General features: G+C 40.6%; 1 protein-coding gene across 1 annotated transcript in view; it reads right to left on the reverse strand.

Moving 5' to 3' along the window:
* The window catches only part of zswim5 (zinc finger, SWIM-type containing 5), a 76,391-nt gene that overhangs the window by 17,074 nt on the left and 37,394 nt on the right, over positions 1–21,923 (reverse strand). The window contains exons 2-5 of the mRNA XM_086043549.1: positions 6,006–6,193; positions 4,193–4,361; positions 2,270–2,418; positions 24–174 (exon numbers count right to left, since the gene is read on the reverse strand). Of these exons, the coding sequence (XP_085899675.1) occupies positions 24–174; positions 2,270–2,418; positions 4,193–4,361; positions 6,006–6,193 (657 nt within the window). The remainder of the gene's footprint in view (positions 1–23; positions 175–2,269; positions 2,419–4,192; positions 4,362–6,005; positions 6,194–21,923) is intronic.

The raw sequence follows: 21,923 nt of genomic DNA on the forward strand, positions 1-21,923 counted from the left end.
TCATTTTCACTGACTGTACTTACCCAGCTCATCCCAAAGTTGTCTGCATTTGTCCGTCATGCCAGTGCCTTGCTGTCTCCATAGGGACAGTCGAGGGTCTGCCATAAACTGTTCCGTGATGAGAGTCAGCATCCGGGCACCATTGGAGTCACGCATTCTTAGCATCTCACGCACCTAAAGACACAGAAAAAAAATAATTAATTAAAAATGATGAAAAAGAGAGGTGTTGTCACATTTTGTAATTGGCAGTCTTTGAACTTGGTTTAATTGATGTATTGGAATGCTTTAGATGAAAGGAAACTGAAATTACCTTAATCTACAGTTAAGGCTCAGATTAACTTTTCTTTGATGAACAATTTTGCTAATCAATGACTTCCTTTGAGGAGCAATTTACACATTTTGAGGGGCAGTTTTTTTTCAAGTTGCTATGCACACCTTGCTCTATTCGGGGCAGTGTGGTGCTGTGCATGCATCGATATATGCACCAGCATATAAGAACAGTAAGGAAAGAAAATTGTGATTGAACTTTATTAATATAACTTAGAATATATGCCCCTGAGTATTGCTATATTACTTTTGTTTATGTGTGTATGTGTTACTAAAGCATTTGTTTGTCAATATTCATTATTTGAAGGAGTATCACTCCCAGACCTTGATGCTATTTTCTATTAGCATGTCAATGGGATTTTACATTGACTGCTAGAAATAGCACTAGGGATTGGTTTCCCAATGGTTCCTTTTTTTATATAAACAAACAGTTTTTATTTCCTGAATTCACATTGTGCGTAGCCTCAAACTGTATTTTATTGTCTAGAAACATTTTCAGTGGGGCAATTTCAAACACAAATATAAATTTCAGTTTAAACTCAACATTTATGTATCAAAATAATAAAGTATTACATTTAAAAAAGGCTTTAACAGCACGCCTTTATGCAAGTTAACTTTAGCAGCTAGCATTTTGGCATGCAACATGACAGTAGGTTCATGGCTGTACGTGTGACCTTAGACCAGCTAACTTGGAATAAGACAAATATCCTTTACACTAGCAGAAGTTTTGGAAGTGTTTAAACTAAAATGATGACATCTTAAGAGGAAATTAAATGTCGATTAATGCTCTCATCAATTACAATAAAAGTGTTTAGATGATTCGCTTGTTAGATAATAATCCTCATAAAGGATTTGAAGGGTTTGATATATCTAGCTCAGGAAATAGGAGAATTTTCTCAAATTCACACTTTTTAGTTGATGAGAAATATTAATATTCAAATTATTTGGTGGTAAACAGTAGGCTAACTTAAGCTTCAAAAGCAGGTCAAAGTGGCCTAAATTACAAAACTCTTTTGTCAATGCTGTCAATAAGTGAATTCAAAGAATAAGTTTCAAAATGAAAAGCAGAAAACTTACCACAGCATATTGCATATCGCTGGCATCTGGCCAAACCATCACATTTTGGTGAATTTCATATGTTTTCAAAAATCTATTCTATTGGTCAGTCCACACGTGTGGATGTTATCTTTACACGTTATTGACCAATGTAAAGTGTTGAAAATGCCTTGCTCTCTTCCACGATGCAATGCTAAAGGTTGAACAAACTTGGCATTTTTGGGTCTCCTGAAAAGTTACTATTTCTGAGGTTCAAGGTTTTGGCCCGACGCCAGCGATATATAAGTTTCTCTCTTTCGGGGCGCTTGGATTTCACAGTCAAGAGGTACCAAGAAAGTGTATTTAAACAATCTCTAAAATAGACTGACGCTTTCCAGAGCTACATTACATGTAACCATACTAAACCTGTTAATGCTTACACTTTTAAAAATGTAATTTACAAATCTCCAAATGTTTTCTAGTAGCCTGTGGGTGCTTGTTTGTGCCATGAACAGAATATGAAATGTTCACTTTGCATGTTTAATATGTATTTCCTGATCAATGCGGCCTTTGCCGGCGCAGAATGGGGAGGTTCAGCAGATGTAATAATGTTAAGAAATGTTTTTCAACACAAGACTTTCACCAATCAGTATGTGTTGAATATTTTTTGGAAATATGATTTCTTTCTATTTCAACAATAAGTAATGCATGCTAATGGTCAAATGCAGCAACTTTACTTTTCGGATAGGAGAGAAAAGCATTTCTACACATTTCTCAGGTGGTATTTCATGCCTCACACAATATTATGGCATTACATTTTATCTCTGTGTGTTCAGGCTGCTTACTAGTGCATTTAAAGAGAAAGTTGCGAGGAATACTAAAATAAATCCGGCAGAGCAACATGTACCTTAGCAAACATGGAGTTGAGCTGCTTCCCAGAGCCGTAGTATCCTCCCTGGGAGAGGAACTGCTTGACTTGTTCCCTGACTTGATCTTCATCCAGATGCCAGCAGTTGTCATCGTCGATGCTTGCGCCGGCAGTTGGATCGGGAGCACCTGGAGGGAACCCAGACACGCATATACACGATTGAACAGCAGGTTGTTGATAAAACGAATGTAGAAACCAAAAATAAATTAGAAACGATCTATAATAAAGATGTGTGACTTCACTTGTTGGCTCTATAGTGTCAGTTCTCAGTGCACTCTCTCAGGTTTTTCTTAACAGACTGAGACCATGGTAAATTGATTTCAAAACAAGATCTCTCGAAAAACATTACACTTCCTGTGGCCATCCAGGATTTGCCCAGCTCTGCAAACTGAACTAAACAAAATGTGGAATTCTGTATTTATTTTGATCTCTGCAGCAGGAAGTGTGCCGACACAACTTTCCTTTGGTTTTCCTTTTTCTTCTCTATGTGTGTGTGTTTCTAAATAATCCGATTTGGGAAAGGGGCAGGGGGTTTGCTTTGATCAAGCAAGAAGCTGAGGAACAGAAAACCACACATGTTTCAATCTGGCTGTGGGAAACACAAACCAGCAAACAGCAACATTCCTCAATCAAAGCCTTGCTCATGGATCAAAAGCCTCCATGACCCGTTCTCTTGTCAAACACAGACAGGAAGCACGATGTGGCTTTGCTGAAGAGGAGAGCTGTAGAATGTCAACATTAGCAGAGGGAGCCAAATTGGAAAAAATTAAGTAGTTGTTTTGTGGGGCGTTGTGAGTTCGCCATATCAGTGATGTATGTTTCACTTGAAACCAGATTTTGCAAGCCTTTTTTACAAGGTGCAGCCAAGCTCTGATGCGTGACATCCTCTGGGCTTACATATCGGATAGTTCATATGTGGTGCTATTTACAACTGGCACATCAATGAGTGGGGGGATAACGGAACAAGAAAAAATTCTACATTCATATATTTTCAGACTTGACTTCATTGTTTTCCTCTTTATTGAGAGAAACAGAAAATGACATTTACATTGTTCAAAACTACTATACTTTTCCTCCCCCCATCAGGGATATGCTTTATTTGAGCAATAACTTGCAATAAACTCCACAGAAAATAGGTATTCTTTATAGATGGTGAGAACATAAGGGTTTCCGCTTGGAAAGAAAATATTCCTTTTGACAAAAGCATGTATGTTAACATGATCCTTGTTTAATTAACATAAAATGTTCAACATTTTAACATCTGGTGCAAGTTTTGTTTCTTTTCTACTGTAGAGTTATCAAGGTGATTACAGCAAAATGTTTGCAGCCTGGAAGCACAGACGCTGTACCTCGGGTCTATGGTTAGTTTGCAACATGTCGGTAAATTATTGCTTTTGCGTATAAATGGCCACGACGCCTTTGGCAATGTTTAGTGCAAGTGACTAAATGATGGCCTTCCACCAGGCTTCATTCTTGTCATAAGCAAAGCAATGTGAAAATATTCCTGTCATGTTGTCTGTTTCTTAGAGTTTAACTCGTAAGTCATTTTGGAGAAAAATTGTATCTCGGGAGTCGCAAAAGTTGTTAAACATAGTGAGCAAATCACTCTGTTGGGAACAATGACTGCTTTTGTAAACTAGCTCCACTCTGTTGGCAGCACTGCCGTTACAGTAAGCAGTGCATGTCGGTTGGTGCATGCTATGGACTATGGAAGCCTCTAAAATTAATAAATAAAAAATAGTAACAGAACAGAAGTTAAAGAGATGTTTTGGCAGCAAAGAACACCTGAGAAATGTCAAACATTTTGACAACAGAGAAAAGCTTCAAAATAAACTGATAGGTGCATCGGACATATTCATTAATTGCGTATTTCTCTCACAACAGACACATAAGGAAGAGTACCGTGAACTTGGTTGATCTCAGAGTTGGATGAGAGGATCTCGTCCGCCAATTTCTGAGCAGTAGGCAGCACCTCTGTGTGGTGTGCTGTAATCAAGTACTGGACCAGCTTCTGCAACTGGTCTCTGTTCATTTGGAACAATGTTTCTGAGATGGGCAACCGAAGCTTCACCTGCAACAAATACACAATGGACACACAACATTATATACCGACGGCGACATGTGCCAGAACTTTACAAAAAAGTACAGAATACTTTACTGTATCACCTCCAGCCGCAGCCTGGAGCCTTGGTGGTCGCCGAGGAGAACTAGAACTCGCTCTTATTCAAGAGAATGGAACTGGCGAGTGGTGCGCGATACTCGCCAAATTGTTTTCCCACAAGCGTCACTATTTCATCCATCTGATTTCATATTAGAGCAAGCACTCATTCACTTGGACGCCACTCATTCATTTGGCTGCCTCTTCGGGTTGCTGCCGCTACACGTCTTTGTCTCCCTCTGGCGTCGGAAGCCCTCCGGCGGCTGCCCGAAGCCACCACCCGCGAGAGTCGAGGGCCACGATGGTCAGGCCGGGGGCCCGCCGAGTAGATGTGGCCGATATATATCGTCCTCGATATTATTGTCAAAGTTGTTTCACGATGTGCAATTTTACATTATCGAGTATTAATACTGTGTCAAAAAAGACCCATATAAAAATGAACGGTTCACTTGATGGGGTGCAAATGAAGAGGAAGTGACGAAACCCTCATTTGGCGAAACAGCGAAACGGCAAAGAGGAAGTGATAAATCTTTATTCTACGAATTTGCTGGCAGGATTCAATAACGGCGCCATCAGCTACATTTCTCTTCAAGCCTGTGTTAAGGATTGTCCACAAATCCACAAATGACATATTCCAGGGTGACATGTGGCACAAACCACCATACTGTATATCAAATAAAACATTCATAATTTTTTCATTCTGAGTGCTGTAGTAGCTGGAAATGGTAGACCTTTGCATACTACATGTAAATAAGGATACATTTGATGAAATAAATTGTCAGAAATATTCACACACCAAAATGAAAACACCCTATATGGCCTGGACAAAATTTGAAGCTCTTCAATATTTCTTTAAAATAACATTTTGCAATGTTTTTGCAGACGATGTGTGGAGCAATGTAAAATATAAAGAAGAGCTGTTGTTCAGAAACGCTGTCCATCCATAATTGTTCTATGAAGCTAGTGCAGATTTACAGTATTTTTTTGTAGAATATCATCAAATTATTATCATTTCAAGTTTCTTGAAAAAAACGTTTTTCATTTTTTTTTCCTAACCCATATTGCCCCACCCCTACCCATGAGGCTCCCGACTGCAGCTGGAGGACATCTTTATCGCGGTCAAGATTACCGGCTCGTGAACATTTTTACCACAAGCTTCATTATTTCATCCACTAATACACATGAAATCGTGAATATGGTCATGTGCGCTGGTCTGAACCCAGAAATTAGTTTTTAATCTGTGTGAAAGCTGTGCATTTGACGGGATATAATTTGCAACATCGCCACATCATGCAACTGCAATTCATATTTTGAATTGCCGCAAAACTAGTGGTCGAAATGCCACTCGTCAAATCGTATGGCAAAACCCCGTAGTGCTTATTTTGAGTGAGCATTGGAGGGAGGCCGCAAAGTTCGGTTGATAACGCCCCAATTGATTGGTGCTTGTTGAAATGCAGAAGAAATGGATGCCAGGCCAGGCCAAGCGAGGTTGATGTGGTGCAGGGCCAGGCCGTTCTGGGACCTGTCATAGAAAAGTGGCTTATGTGTATACTTTACCTGTTCAGGCTTACGGATCCTGTACAGAGATAGCGCCACCACATGGGCGCAGTAGAAAATGTCCCGATTTCCACAGCCACAGGTGACAGAGGTAATCTTGCAACGATCAAAGCTGATGGCCACCTTGTGGGTGACCTCGGGCTCTGATGAGGTGGCGGGTTCGGTTACTGTGCCACTCAGGTGAAACCCTGCACAAGACAGAAGGGAGACAGGAGGAAATTTAAGTTGGCTTCTTTTTCACTGTGAAAAGAAACAGCTTCACAATGCAGCTTTTTCCTCACAATTTTATAGTTTTAGTATTAACTTATCTTGAGCCTGTGTATGATTTCATTAGGTGAGAAATAAGGCAGAGGCAAAGAGATGTGATTTGTAGGAGTAAAACAGACAGAAGCTTGAGTACAAAACACACATCTCAATGACATGTCTTGACCGGGAAACCCTAGCACTCCTGCTCCTCATTTTTCTATACACTGTAGTTGTAACGAGTGTACAAAATAAAGGGGGGCTGCTAACATTGGACCAGTCCCTGCTCAGAGATGAGACCGAGGGTCTATATTGAGGTTCCTCACACAAGTAAAGTGACCAATGACTGCTGAATTTGTTTTTCAGCCTCGAATGCTGACTTCCATTGAAGCATCATGCTTACTGTTTCTTTTGTTGAAAGACTCATTAATACAGGGGAAAGCGTGATGCAAAATCCCAAAACCTTTTACGGACTAAATAATAGGGACTGATACACTGATTGAGAGGTGTGTAACCACTTGTTTTCCTCTAACGTGTGACATCATTAACTAGTGAAGTAATCTTCTTTAAAATGCGCTGAAGTCAGATGCAAGAAGTATTGGTAAGATGTGTACAAAAATTAGATTGTTCTGTCCAACCAAATCCACAACAACCACAGGGCTTCATTTAGAGCGAGAAAGCCAGCAAGAGATAGACAGAGGAAATGTGAGTAAACTGGAAGGCAATGACGGGCCTATTTTGGGCCATAGTAGGGAATGTTGAAATCTTGTTGAAATCTTGTTTTTACACAGCTATACCAAGCCATAACACCACCCAACCCCCGATTTGACCACCCAGCCTCACATTTAAAATCTGGGGTATGAGCCAGCATGGTAGAGACGAATAATAAAGGTATGCTAAGCCATCAACAGGATTTACCTACCAAATGTTGTGAGCACACACAAGAAAGCTGACACACCCTGCGACTGCAAACACCATTCACTGTGGCAAAGATATAGTGATAGGTAAGGGAGGATGGAAAGGAAAACCTTGTAAGGTTTGTGGACATTATTTTTTCTTATAAGGATTTAGTAATCAGGGACTGTGGAGTCATACATTCCAGTAAAATGATTACAGTACAGCAACAATATGAGACCTCAGTAGACAAATGTCACAATATTACTGTCACGTGCACGCACTCCGTTTAATATGGAGGTGGGAGATGCACCAAAAGCACCCAGCAACCACCAAAAGAAAGAAGAAGTAGTCATGCATTGCCGTTGGTGGCCGGTCGCAGGTGCATTTGACATGGCAATTAATTAATCAACAGTGTTTATAGATTGGAGAAGTATAGGCACCTGCATTTTAGTCACCCACTTACCCAAGAGACATGGTTTTAAAGGGGAAGTGAAGTCCAAAAATTTCTTTCTATGCCGTCACACTAGTCCAAACACGCTATTCTGATTAATATTGTGTTTGTGGAATATGACTTATGCAGCAAAATCCACCCGTTTTCTTATCCATCAAAGGGGGCGGCCATTTTGACACTTATTGTCAACTGAAAATGGCATCATTTTATAAATCATAAGGGCTCAGGTTACGAATGTCACTTGACCAAACCCAGAAAACAGGTGAGCCGTGATTGGTCGCTATCTGAGCCGTTAGGCACTGTGATGTCATTTTCAGTCAACAGTTTTTAATTGTTTTATTATTTCCAAGTTTCCAACATGTCGACAAATAAATGGCAATGTTCAGTGCAATTGACTCCTGAAATTGATTCCACTCATGTTGTGTCACTACTGCCTATTTTGAAAACTAGTCACTAGAGGGATTAGAAAAGTTGCTATCTTGGCAACAATGACAGTGCTTTTGTAAAACAGCTCCTCTCCTACCTACTGATGACGCAGCATCAGGAGCAACTAGTGGTTCAGTATCTTGCTCAAGGATACTTCGACATGGTCACAATGGCCGGGGAACGAACCCACAACCTCTGAGTTGTGAAACGACCACTCGACCACTGAGCCATGCTGCCCATAAGCAGGGTGTGCGCTACCCGTTCCACTGCCTTGACAAAGATGAGATGAACTGGGGCGTGGTGAGGTAAATATTTCCCGCGAGCGTACAATTTGTCAAAATTGCACTGTGGGAGCTTGGCTACCTAGCGTCGATGTCTGTATGCAAGAAAAAAAAATGTTCATATGCAAATTCCATGTGGGACGCACAGTTTTGGTAACAGCGGGGGTCTTCAATCCTGTTCCTCGAGGGCCAGCATCCTGCCTGTTTTCAATTTCTCCCTGCTGCACCACACACCTGATTCAAATGATGGAAAACAGGCAAGACAGTATTGAATACCCCTGGGTTACAGTATAATCACAACCTATCTGCAAGCCAATGACACATTGTTTACATCTACCGGTGGCATGCTAGAGGGTGTTAGCACTTCGGTTGCGATCCCAGAATGGATGAAATATGTGTCGATTTCTGCACCAAAAACTTTATATATTGCCCCCGAGTCGTGTAAAACAACTTTGGATAACCCCCCTCCCGTATTGGAACAAACAAAACAAAGGATGACACGGTGGACACAAACAATATGAAGCATTTGTTGGTTTATCAAATCCCTGTTATTGAGGTGCTCTCACATGTGAGTGCTCCTCAATGTGTGGTTGAGAGAGTGAGAGAGACAGTGTGTCTTCAGCAGCTGGGGATGCAATGACACTTGATTTAAAAAAAAAAAAAAAAAAAAAAATGTGTGCACGTACACATAAAACATGGCACACAAAACAACCTTTTTAAAGCCTGCCCGCTTTTGTTCTTAATGCCACAGCCGACAGATGAAATAAAAAATAAAAAAGCAGTGATCAGTCACAGAAGATACCACTGATCTCTTACACACAGACAGCCATAAGCACACACGCACGCACATGCACACAAACACATTGGTGTTTTGTTTTAAATGATAGGGCTAGTTTGGCAACATACAGTATATTTTGAACAAAGGGGATTTGTGGGTGTGATGCATACAAACAGGGAACGTTACGAAGTACAATGATGCATTCTAATCCCAAGGGAACATAGGACAATGTGTAATGTTTTTTGCTCTTGTGTTCTATGCATGCTTGCTTTAATAGTCCACTGCTGATATTTCACCAACAAAGTGTGTATCATTGAGTAGTAATGACAAAACACATGAACCTGCATGCTTTTAGCATTCCACAAATATCAACATTCTGTGATTCATGAAAAAGAAAACACACAAAAGCCCTAATTTAGCATTTATGCTTCACTTGAAATTGAAAGTAATGCATGTTGACATAATCCCAGAATGCTCAACACATTTGACAAGTGCATGTGAACGTTTGTGTAGGAGACAGAAAAGTAAACTAGTGAGGAAACAATAAAAAGTAAGTGTGGAGTGGGGGAGTGGAGGACAACAACCGCCATTGTACATCCACAATTGCACACACTGCGCCGCCATCTGTCACATGCTGAAAACCCCGCCCACTCCACAGCAAGTCCGCCAATGAGGGGGCAAACAATTTCTCATGCTCATAGGCCATTAACCCTAATCAGCTGGGGGAATGGAGCCGGGCGGCGGGCCAAAGTATATGTATGTGCACGCACATGCACACACATTTAAATAGATAGCAGTCTTGTTCAGCTAATGCCTCCCCACAGACAAACCCGACCGAATCCTCATTTTAAATTTCACATTAACAATTCATTAATTATATTTTCATCAAGGTTCCGCAAATATACGACACGTACTGTACCTGTCCAGCAAAACCTACTTAATTCACTTATTTGATTTAACTTCTTGCTTAAAATGTTTTAACACTGCACAGCATTATATTACAGGTATCTTGCAGTCAAACTGAACGACAGTTGGGCGTTTTTCGCGGTGCGATTGCATATAAAGTCTATGCAGTTCATGTGCTTATGCGGGAATGTGTGCAGTGTCGCGTGGGTGACGCGTTTGATGGGACGGGAGTAGGGACGAGCACCCGCAAATTTGCTTATTCGCCCATACGATGGGGTTTGAAAATTTGAACTTGAAGCCGTGTCGCGAACATCCACTCAGTGTTAAGAATGTACTCACTATGTCACGCACAACAGCAGCACATAGCACACACACAGCATGGTGAAATAAACAATGTAAGACAATATCATTGCGGTCTTTGAGAGGTATACAACTAGTCCAGCTTCCAATACCAGCCGGGACCAAGCCAAAAGGAGCAGGCTTGGAGAATGGCCAGCGAGGAAGTTGGCATATCTGGTGAGTGCAGTGACTTACTTACAGCTGTGAACCAAGATAGCATTAGGAATTACCCAAAGTTTTAGCAGAACTATAAGCCATCAGATTGACTTGCCATGTTCAAACATTTTTTTTTTCTGTTGGAGGAGAATGATGAGATCTTCCTTTTCTCCACGTGAAGCAACACCCCCTGCAGTTACCTCACAAACAAACGCACGCGAAACACATGGGATGAAACGCTATTTCATGTTCCGTCTGAACCTAGCATTAATTAGGGTTAGATATACACCATTATTTTATCAATGTATAAGAAACATTACTCAGCACGTGCAATACCACGGCAAACCACGACTACTAAGAAAGGCAACGTTTTGGTTCGTCCGGAAAAAAAGGCGGATAGACGGACGGTGGAAGGGTACCCCGGATGCAGATGGAAGGCGATCAACAGACCGGGAAATTTGAGTAAAATGCCCAATCCTGCTTATCATCAATATTAATATATTTTTAATCTACTAGACCACTCCTCTCAGATGACGTACGGGATGCCATAACAAATACTTCCTGTTTAGCGGTGTGTGTAGAATTATGTTGTATTATTTTCTCTCCAGACATTTATTAAATTAAATTGCCTGCTGTTTAGTTGTTCAACGAGGAATATGCTTCACTTTAACGCGGTTCCAGTGATTCCTCAAAGAAGCGTCACCCAAGCATTTAATTTGGTATTTCACAATCAATAACATTGCGTTAGCTTAGCAAGTACCATCGCTTCTCTGTCTTTCCCTTTGTTAATTACTTCTCGTAATCCTTTCGTAGGAATGATACTTGCACGAAGTGTAGCTTCTTCGCTGTAATGGAGAATGTGATTACTGACGTAGGAGCGAAATCGCAATGTGTTTACGAGCGGTAGGAGCTGGTCGAAGGTCATTGCTAGCCAGGTGCTGCAGCCTAAGTAGCACCAATCTCCGCTGTTCAATTATAGGAAATAAAAATCTGTGATTCTCAGTTATGCAACTCTTTTGTGTTTTGATGAAGCACAAAATGCAATTTTACACTCCGATAACTGCTATGCGACTGTTTATAACTTTTTATTTCGAACTCTGTAGTTTGAAGTAGTACCCAGCATTCCTTGCGTTTTTTTAAGTAGGTATAAATAATTATAGGTTTGTTGTTAGTTAATTCTTTCCCATGGTACAAATGCTTATTTGGATTCACCCACCTTGTTGTTTATTAATTTTCATGAACTGTTAGATTTACTATTGTACCGTACGTCTGGAATATCTCTGTTGTAGTTGAGTTTGCCATCTGGTGGCAACAATGCGCATAAGAATAACAAATTAAAACATTTGCCCATCAATTCAAGCTTCTTCTGTCATTCTTACTACTTATATTTAAATGCAGGTGAAAAATGGCGATATGCACGATAGTACAAGTGACACTTTTAGTATTGTCTTCACGATATATATCGTCATATCGCCCAGCTCAATGTGAACAAATACCAACCAACTCTAATTCTGTTAAATGTTGATTTTTGTACGCTTCAGTCTTTCTATTCTGATTTGTGTAATATGTCAAAGAGACACAAACCCTGTCACGTTTTCTTCCTCCTTTAGCCCTCACAGCTCCTTTGCAAAATTATGCCCTGGTATCCATCCCCCTCCAGCAGCCAACATATCCCCTGCAGCCCTTCCCATCTCCCATCTGTTCTGACAGCTCCAAGGTTAACACAGCACCCCTTTGCACGCTCCCACTCACACAGACACCCACATGGCCCTGTATTCAATCAGCCATCTATCTGTGCACAACAGACGTGCATATGCACAAATACACATTGGCCACACTGAATCATCTCCCCCCTCTGCCTATCCATCTATGCATCCATCCATCATTCAGTCATCCATCCCTTCCTTTTGCAGTGTTTGCTGATGCGATAACAACCGGATTGTTTCATTTGTGATTTCCCAGCAGCCCTGCCCCAACACGCACACAAACTCAGTAACCGCAGGGACTCATTTGTCATGTTTTTACTGAATTGATTACCTGATTTTTTCTTTTCTGTTGCAACGGGGAAAGGAGGAGAAGTGGAGGGTGAGTGCTGGGTGTGGGGGGTGCTGGTTCACGGCAGGTTAATTATGTGCCTTTCATCTTATGTGTCAGTGTAAAAAAGCAAATGTCCAAGAATGCTGCTCTGGTGGAACAGGTGGAAGTCAGCAAAAGCTGTGTCAGCAACAAATTGCCCACCTGACTGACCAAGGGTCAAGAATAAAAACAGTTTAGTCTTGTAGAAGGACTATCAGAATGATGATATTAAAGCGCGCTTTAAGTGCAGTTTCTGGTGTGCACACGCAGAGACACGCAGACACACGCGCGCAGATGCACACACACAGTTTTCTTTCTTAAGGTAAACATGGGGTAAGGAGGGTTGGCATCCTTTGCTTGCCTGCATCTAAAATTCAGTCAAGCATTTTATCTGTCTAATTAGAAAAGAAGCCATACAACCAGAGAGCCAAAGTAGTTTAATTCAAAACAGGCACACGTCCTGCTGTCAAAGGAGTCACTTGGTCAATTCAAGCTATTGCAAGGGTACGCGTCACAGAAATGAAGATTACTCTGAGAGGAAATAGCTGAAATGCTGCTTTCGGCTTCTACGAGAATACACAAGGTGAAAAGATGCAGTCTGCTAAGAGCTGCCATGCACACACATAAACTCATTGTGGAGAATGCAAAGCTGAAATTCAGGTGTACATGAATTGAAGGGCATCTGAGTGTGTGTACCAAAAGCTGCCCTTTCTTCAGTTTGTGTAGATCCTGCTAAGTCAAGGCTAAATAAATTGCGAGAAGACCACATTTTTGTTCTGCCATGTGCATATAATTGTGATGTGATTTACAACAGTGGCCACCAACTACCAGACTGCGGGCCACTTTGGACCGGGCTGCGGCGGGCCGCAGAGATGAAAGAAAGAAAATTACAGTACCTTGGGTTTATTTACTATCTGAGGCTGAAAAATAGTTTATTTTGAAAAGTGGGCGGATTGTCTCCTTGACATTCGTCTATGACTGACTCTTGACGCATGTCAATTTTCTCAGTCACGCAACGCTAATATTAAATTCACAAGCTAGCAAAATTAGTAAAATAAACAGACGTATTTGGAAAGTTTCTTTGCACTGGGGAAAAAAAAAGCCCAGTGAAAATTCAACACAAGAGCCTATGCCCAAGAAGAAAAATAAAGGTACATTTCACAGACAAGACCAGAAGACCTACTTGAAATATTGATTTCACGGCGACAAGTGATTCCCACGCACCAAGGAAGCCCGCTCTGCAAAATATGCGCAGCCAATGCAGACTTCAAAACTGATTCGTCAACAAATGTATGTGCCTCGAGAGCATCAATATTGGTGAAAAAGAAAACCTGTGGATTTGCGTTTATTATTGTAGCATTGCACTTGAGGTAACAACATACCTTACACTAGAGGTGTCAAAAACATTTTTGTCGTGGACCACATGGTAATTATGGTTTCCTACGGGGGGAATTTATGACTGTAAACCTTACTAAATGTATGATTATATATACACTCATACTTCATATACAAGTCAGTTTCAAGAATAACTAGTTTTGAAATCAGAAGCCAGTGATATGTGTTTATTCAAATATTACATTTATTTTAAAAGGGGGATTGGTAACAAATGCTTGCAATAATCGCAACATTCTGAAAAGTGAAGACAATTTGTATTTTTTGTATCTTAGCAAGAAACATTAATTCCTTTCGCAGGCCAGATAAAATGATACAGCAGGCTAGATCCGGGCCATTAGGCCTTGAGTTTGACACCTGCCCCTTACACAACGATGCTGATTTTTAATGCAGTGCCACCTTGAGTGACCTAGATTTTTGTCTAAATGCTCTGAATGTTTTGATTGCATTATGGACCATAGATAATGAAAGATTTTTAATTCCTTGCAATTGTACATTGAGAAATGTTCTTGAATTGTTGGACTATTTGCTCATGCAGTTGTTCGCAAAGAGTTGAACCTCGTATATGTTTTTGTTTACGTTTTATATGTCTCAGCTTCAGTAGAAATGGGATTTGTAAATCAGAACAGGTAGATGCACATTTCACGTAAATAAATGATTTCGTTTACCATCGAGTAATGTTTCGGCAGCTGCATTGACACGTGCCTTTACGATCAAATGTTGCTAAAGGCTGGTTTTTGTTGTCCCAAAATCCACGCTTTCCAGAACCAACATTCATTTGGTCTTTGTTGGCTTGTCGTACTGCGCTCTCTGTTCAGTTATCTTGTGAGTTTTGGCCTGAAAGTTCCCGTTTTCTCTCAAAGCCAAGGTCTTACAACATAAAAGACACATTATTAATTCACATTAATTCCATTATGTTTTCATCAAATGGAAGCAAATGTGTGTGTTTTACCGGACTATGGCTATATTTAATATACAATTGGGAATCAAATTGATTCATATTCTGAGGGGCATTGAGAGCATCCTATGACCAATGTGCACACCTTTGCACATGGATTTTGTTTCTGATCGCAGAGTCAGATTGTTCCCCTGCTGTTCTATTGATGTCTCTTGCCCTGTCTTTCTCACACTTGCCTTTTTCCTAAACAGACCATGGCATGTTTTTTTTTCTTTAAAAGGAAGCAGCGTATAACACAAGCCATCTGCCATGCATGCAGCCGCCGTCTTACGAACAACAAGGGCTGGTATCACAATAGGGCCGATGTCTTGAGCCAGCTTGTGTGCGTGTGTGTGCGTCCAAGCAAGCACGTGTTTGTTCTTCAAATGCAGTCTGTAGGGCACAACAAGTACTGTACATGGATTTAAGAGGCTTATATTTCATTTGAAGAACACAGGGAAGCAAAATGGCTCCATACTGAGTAAGCATGCACAATAGAGGGAATGACATGCTAGTAAAAGTCTTGACAAATACACTTGTATTCACTCAAAAAGGGGAAGGTACAAAGAGACTTTTGCAGCTTGGCTGAAGACGGTGAGCAGAGAGTGGGGGAGCATTCACCGACCTGTTTCGTCCAGTGCGAACCACGACGAATAATTCTCTGTTATGGGCATCACCAATTGTGTATCTATGGACATGCTTAAAGTGTATGGGCCACAAAAAACTTTTTTAAGAGAGTACAAGTACAAATTATAAGATTACAATGATTACTTTGGTAAAAGCCTAATGAAAAGTCCTCAAAAAAGATGCAGAAAACTCAATATTTTCGTGAGCTTCTGACTGCCCACTGGCTGTTTGACCCATGACGATTGTGATGTCACTGGCCCAGCAGGGTTGTCTTCAGAGTCTGAAGATGACGATGACAAGCTTTAAAAAGGAAGTCAACCCAAACATACTTCTTTCCACAACATGTTCTGTGCAGGCCCACTAGTTGAGACAAGGAATTCAAAATCCACCCATTTTTAGCCATCTCAAGGGGCGGCCATTTTGTGACTTCTGTTGACTGAAAATGACATCACAGTTGCTCAGGGGTCAGGAAACGACTCAGCTCAGGCTCAGCTTCAGATAACAGGTGAGCCGTGATTGGCTGTTACCCGAGCCCTGAACAACTGTTATTTAATTTTCAGTCAACAGAAGTGACAAAATGGCTGCCCCCGAGAAGACTAGATTTTGCTTCTTAACTCATATTCCACTAATGCAATATTAATTAGAATGCCTTGTTTCAACAAGTGGGCCTGTATAGAACATATTCTTGAAAAAAAATGTTTGGGTTGAGTACCAATTCAAAGCAGACGTAGGACCCAGCCAAACCTTTAAGCCCCTATTCCACATGAAAGTGGCCAAAGAGACGCATGCGGCTCGCGAGCCGTGAGTTGGGCAGGCCTGGTCTAGTATACACACACATTAATGTAAATAGATATTTTAGCATGTCTCTGCATTGTGAAAAAGACAAAGCTGATAATTGATGCCACTGATTTTTCAGAACTATATTCTCTGAAGCTGGCAAAAAAACTGTTTCAGTTTAGTTCAATTTTATTTCACTTAAACATTTGTCTAACAAAAAGGTCATGACATTTATGGTGTGGTGGGACCATCTGCATGTCTGAGGTTAGGAACCTTTCCACCTACTGATTAGACTCCACCCCTACAGAGCTGATCATGGCTAGCCTTGCACAATCATGCATGAAATGAATCATTAATGAAATCTAATGAAAACAGCTTGCAAGCCAATATATAACCTGAAAATCCACACATGCCCTCTCTCACACGCACTCCCAAATAGGGGGTGGGGGACTTCTGGTTGACTTCATCAAGCTCTCATCAAGCCCAGCCACCATATGGGGATGGGCCCCAAAACAGAGGGGGATTTGAGTGTGTGTGTGTGTGTATTACAGAGACAGTCAGTGTTAAAACACGCACAAAGAAAACATGCATCACCAAATCAGCTTGAATGCATTATGACGCCACTCTTGCCAGATTAAGAGGACCCCCTCTCAATTTATGTGCCCAGAAGGTGTGTTAATCTTAAATCATCTTGAGGCACTGCAGCTCTACTACTGTAGTAACACTCCCATGTTATTTGTCCACCATCTTTAATTTCCAGTCTTCTCTTTTACTGTTCTCCTGCTTTAGGGCACACACAGGAGTAAAACCAGCCTGCTGACGTGGCAGACAGTCTTGCAAAAGCCATACATTGAGGTTTAATCTGGGCGGGGCCTGCTTTTTCTTGGCTTTACTATAGTATTCGCTGCCCCCACAGTCAAGTGAAGCTTTACACATCTTGCACCCCAAACACCGCCGACCGCAACACCCCCACGAAGACCCAGGTTGGAGGCGTCAAGGCTGGAGTCTTGCCTGCTATTGTTGGACCTCAATGGGAGAAAGGCAATTGGCAGGCAGGCGGCAGCCAGAAGGCCAAATGGTGGAAGCATGCGCATAGCAGCTACTGAAAGAATATGCATTTGATTTGATTAAAATTACATGTAAATATTGATAATATTTTAGAGATTCTTTATTACCCACATCCTTGTGAGGATAAAGGGTTCAGATAATGGATGGATGGATATTCTCTATTAGTGCCGAGCAATGAATTTCTAGAAATGGGGGAAAAAAAGATTTTTAGTGGTTTTCGCAAGTTCAAGACTCGTCCCTGCTGATGCATACCGTTTACCAGAGCTGGGCACTTGACCTTTTTTCACCGGTCCGGCCGCGACCCTCCACCCTTGACCTGAGTACCCTTCCGGTCGCGACCCTCCGGCCATATTCATAAACATTGTCGGCCCATTTCGCCCCCCCAACCCCCCAAAAAAAATGTCCGTCATTGACGTCGCCGCGGGAGAGGCGCTAACGGCAGAGGCTTTTTAAAGATCATTAATTGCCTAATTTACTATTCGAACCCGCTGTGGACACGCTTCAAATGCGCCAGTAGTACTTACCCAACTGCGTGCCTAAATGCATTGTGAGCCCCGGGGTTGGATTTGTTGTATTGTATAATTATTTGGGTTCAACTGACGGCCAGAAGTCGCAGTCAAGTTACTTATTTATTTTGCACATTTCCCCTCCTTCCCGGCCTTCAAAATAAAAGCATACTAGCAAACCACTATACAATGCAGGTTTGCTATGGCGTATTTCCAGAAGTAGGGAACGCCAGAAAAATTGTTTTGAAACAAGCCGGGGGGCGTCGCTTCAAAAAGAAAGCGACAACAATGGATATCGTGCCTGCTTCAACCATAAAGGGACCGAGATAACTAGACGATGCAATTAATTTTATTGCGAAAACTATCTTAAAATTTGTCACCCCCCACCCCTCCGCCCCAAAAATGGACCGGAGTGTCCGACCGGTCCGGCCCAGGGACGTACTGCCCAGCTCTGCCGTTTACAATGACAACATCATGACAAAAAGACAGGAGCTAGTTTCCAAAAGCAGCACATTTTCCTCAGTAATTTGGAATTGGTTCAGGTTTGCGGTGTCAGACAATGGACAAATATCTGTCCGCTGCAAAGTATGCTCAATGGCTGTTGCAACCAAGAGGAGTTGAACAAGCAAATCATGTCCATTTGAAAAGAGGCACGCAGTAGCAAATGTTGTGACTCCGAAGAACATGGAAGGAAGCCAGAAATTTCTCCCTCAGAAACAGACAACATTAGCGGAATTGTTTTCACATTGTTTTGCATTCGACAAGTAAAGCTCCTGGGGGAAAGCAATCCCAGAGTCGGTCACTTAACTGAACATTGCTGAGAACATGGCAGTCGAGTGCAAAGCACATTGGATGCCAGACGATTTTGATGCCCACGAAATATAATTTGTCGGACAGAATTTTTCTCAAGTTGATGCCCCTCAATCCCAGTCGGCTGCCCCATCATATAGAGTATGATCTGCGACGGACGTGCCAGAACGTTTTGTTGGCAGGGGGTGGGATGTGGGTTTGAACAGCCAACTTTTGGCTTCTGGATCAATACAGCAAATCCCACAAAATCCCAAAATCAAGACGTATGCCATAATCACAAAAAAAACCCAACATTATTTGCCTTTTATTTTTATTAAAGCGCAAAAAAAAGATTCTGTATCCCCCCCAAAAAAAACATTTAAAGCTATATTGCCCAGCCTTAGTTTCGTGATTAGTTTGTAATGCTTATCCCACTTTAGGTCTAACAAAGTGTGTACAACACACCTTGTAAATCCTGTGAAGTGTGTGTGTCATCTCTATCTGTAAATAAGCTATGGCATGTTCCTGCAGCACCAACAATGTTGCTGGAGAACAAACCCAGCAACTTTTACACTATTTCGTCCTTAAGTGTAGAAATGCATGCTCAGAATTCATTTTAGCCTGGGTCACATATTCAAGGCATGCTGCAGCTTTATCTGTCTGTCCTTATCTAAAATGAAGGAGCTGGAGAATGTGTCAATGTGTTTGTCAAATGTATACAAAGACAATCACTTTTTGTCCTGATTGGGTGTTTGAACCCAATCAGGTTGTACACTGTGTTGAATAAACTCGACCCATAGCATGTAGAACCACTATGTAAGGTATCTGAGGCAAAGCCTTCCTGAGAGTAATTCCTTGCCGTTTTTAAAACTGCTGCACAAAGCATCCTATTATGACAACACAACAAACAAGGTAGCAATCGTCCAGTGGAGTCGACTGACACTCACAATCGGTAGCTATACAATGAGAGGACACAGACTTTTCTGGCGATAGAGTAATGTCTGCAAGTCCTCAACCACACAATGACAAACATATCTATGGAAAGACATTGTTATTATAATGTCAACTCACACACAAGGATGCACACCTACACACATACACACACACAGAGACACACAAAAGGAACAAAGGCGGGGCGGCTGGTAAACAATGCTACATAATGGCCTTAAGGAGCCTTTTTTTAAAAAAAAAATTCAGAAATGTATTTGAGTAACATAAAAAATATATATATATATATTACCAAAAGGAGAAACACAAGACGGTACTCAAAAGGGGCAGGTAGAAGTTCATGAACTTGTAACAGTCCTAACGTACTCTTGTATGGTTGTACAATAAAAGGATAACTGAGAACAATATCACATTTATAGGCGTATAATTTAAGGATATTGAAAACAAAAGTCATGATGGCATGTCATGAGAAAAGTGGAAAAAATAGTGTACTCGTTTAAAAATGAGCAGCACAGTTTGAGTTGTTTCTAATTGTGTAAAATAAACACAATTGAACCAAGTAGCGAACACTGTTTTGATTGTTGATGTGCTTTTAATGCAAGCTCTTCAGCGACGTGACGTGAAGTACATTTCTTTTTTTTTTCTTTTTTTTAATGTTATGCTCAGGTGTTAACTATTTTAGTTCCTCTGCATATTTCTACATAATGTAGCATTTGTATCGCTTTTTAAATTGCCCTGGATTCTTACAGGCTTTATTATCATCATCTACATTATTCCATAAATTTACTCCATACCTGGTAGTACACATGCTTTTTAGATTAGTAGTTCTAGAGTATTTCGTTTTTAGATTTGTTTTACCTCTTAGGTTGTACACTCCTTCTCTTGAGCAGAACATTTTATTTATATGTTCTGGGAGGATATTTAATTTAACTTTGAGGATAAGTAAACTTGCCCTAAACTCTATTAAGTCCCTAAATTTTAAGATTTTTGATTGGAGAAACATAGCATTTGTATGGTCGCGATATCCTGCCAAATGGAGGATCCTGATTGCTTTCTTTTGCATTTTACCTAAGATGTCAGTGTTGCTTTTATAGGCATTACCCCAAACCTCCACACAATACGATAAATGAGGCAGAATAAGAGCACCGTATATAGTGTACAAGGATTTCTTGTCAAGGAGATGTTTTGATTTATTCATCAAAGCCACGATTTTTGCCAATTTGGTTTTGATTTTTGAAATGTGTGGTTTCCAGCTAATGTTCTGATCAAGAGTTACTCCGAGAAATGTGTATTCGCAGACTTTCTATTTCGACATTATCGATTAAAATTGGAATTTGTGGGTTGATATGTCGTTTTTCAAAGAACACAATTTTAGTTTTTGGGATGTTTAGGGATAATTTATTTTCTGCAAACCAGTCTTTCAACTTACACATCTCAATAGTAATCTCTTCCATCAATATTTCATAGTTATCACCTGAGCATAGAATTGTTGTATCATCTGCAAAGAGGACAAGTTTTCATTTTTCTGAAACCAAATACAAGTCATTGATGTAAAGAAGGAACCACTTTGGACCCAGCACAGATCCTTGGGGAACTCCACATACTATATTTTCACACATGGACCTGTGCTGCCCCAACTGGACACATTGTTTCCTGTTTGACAGATAAGACTCTATCCAGTTAAAAGCGGCACCTCTGATCCCATATTTTTGTATCTTTTATAGTAGAATATCATGATCCATAGTATCAAAGGCTTTCTTTAAGTCGATAAAAATTCCAACTGAAAACCTTTTTATGGATGGGAATAACTTTTGCTATTTTCATTTGTTTTGGAAAACTTCCAATTGTAAGAGATGGATTAAAAATATGAGATAGTGGTTTTCCAATTACATCAATGACTTGTTTTATTGTAGCTACGTCGAGGTCATCACAGTCCATAGATTTTTTTGTTCGAGCACATCAATAATTTATTTTTCATTAGTTGCTCTAAGTGATAAGGAGTTTTGGTTTGTAGGAACATTATTGCACACGGGTTCTAAACCAGAGGTGGTTATTGTTGAGGCTAACTTCAGTTCCTATATTTATAAAATATGCATTAAATTCATTTACTATGTGTTTCATATTTTCTATTGTTCTACCATTATTTACAAATGTATTTGGTATGAAAGTATTAGGTCGCTTTCTTATCACTGTGTTAATAGTATTCCATAGGCCTTTAATATTGTCTTTATTTTTTGCAGTAAGGCATTGTAATACTGTTTTTTTTACAATTTCTTATATTTGTAAGTTTATTTTTATATCTTTTATACTTGATTTCAGAC

Source organism: Filicampus tigris, chromosome 10 (genome assembly GCF_054856515.1).
Source record: "Filicampus tigris isolate MCC_2025a chromosome 10, RoL_Ftig_1.0, whole genome shotgun sequence".
NCBI classification, from domain to species: Eukaryota; Metazoa; Chordata; class Actinopteri; order Syngnathiformes; family Syngnathidae; genus Filicampus; species Filicampus tigris.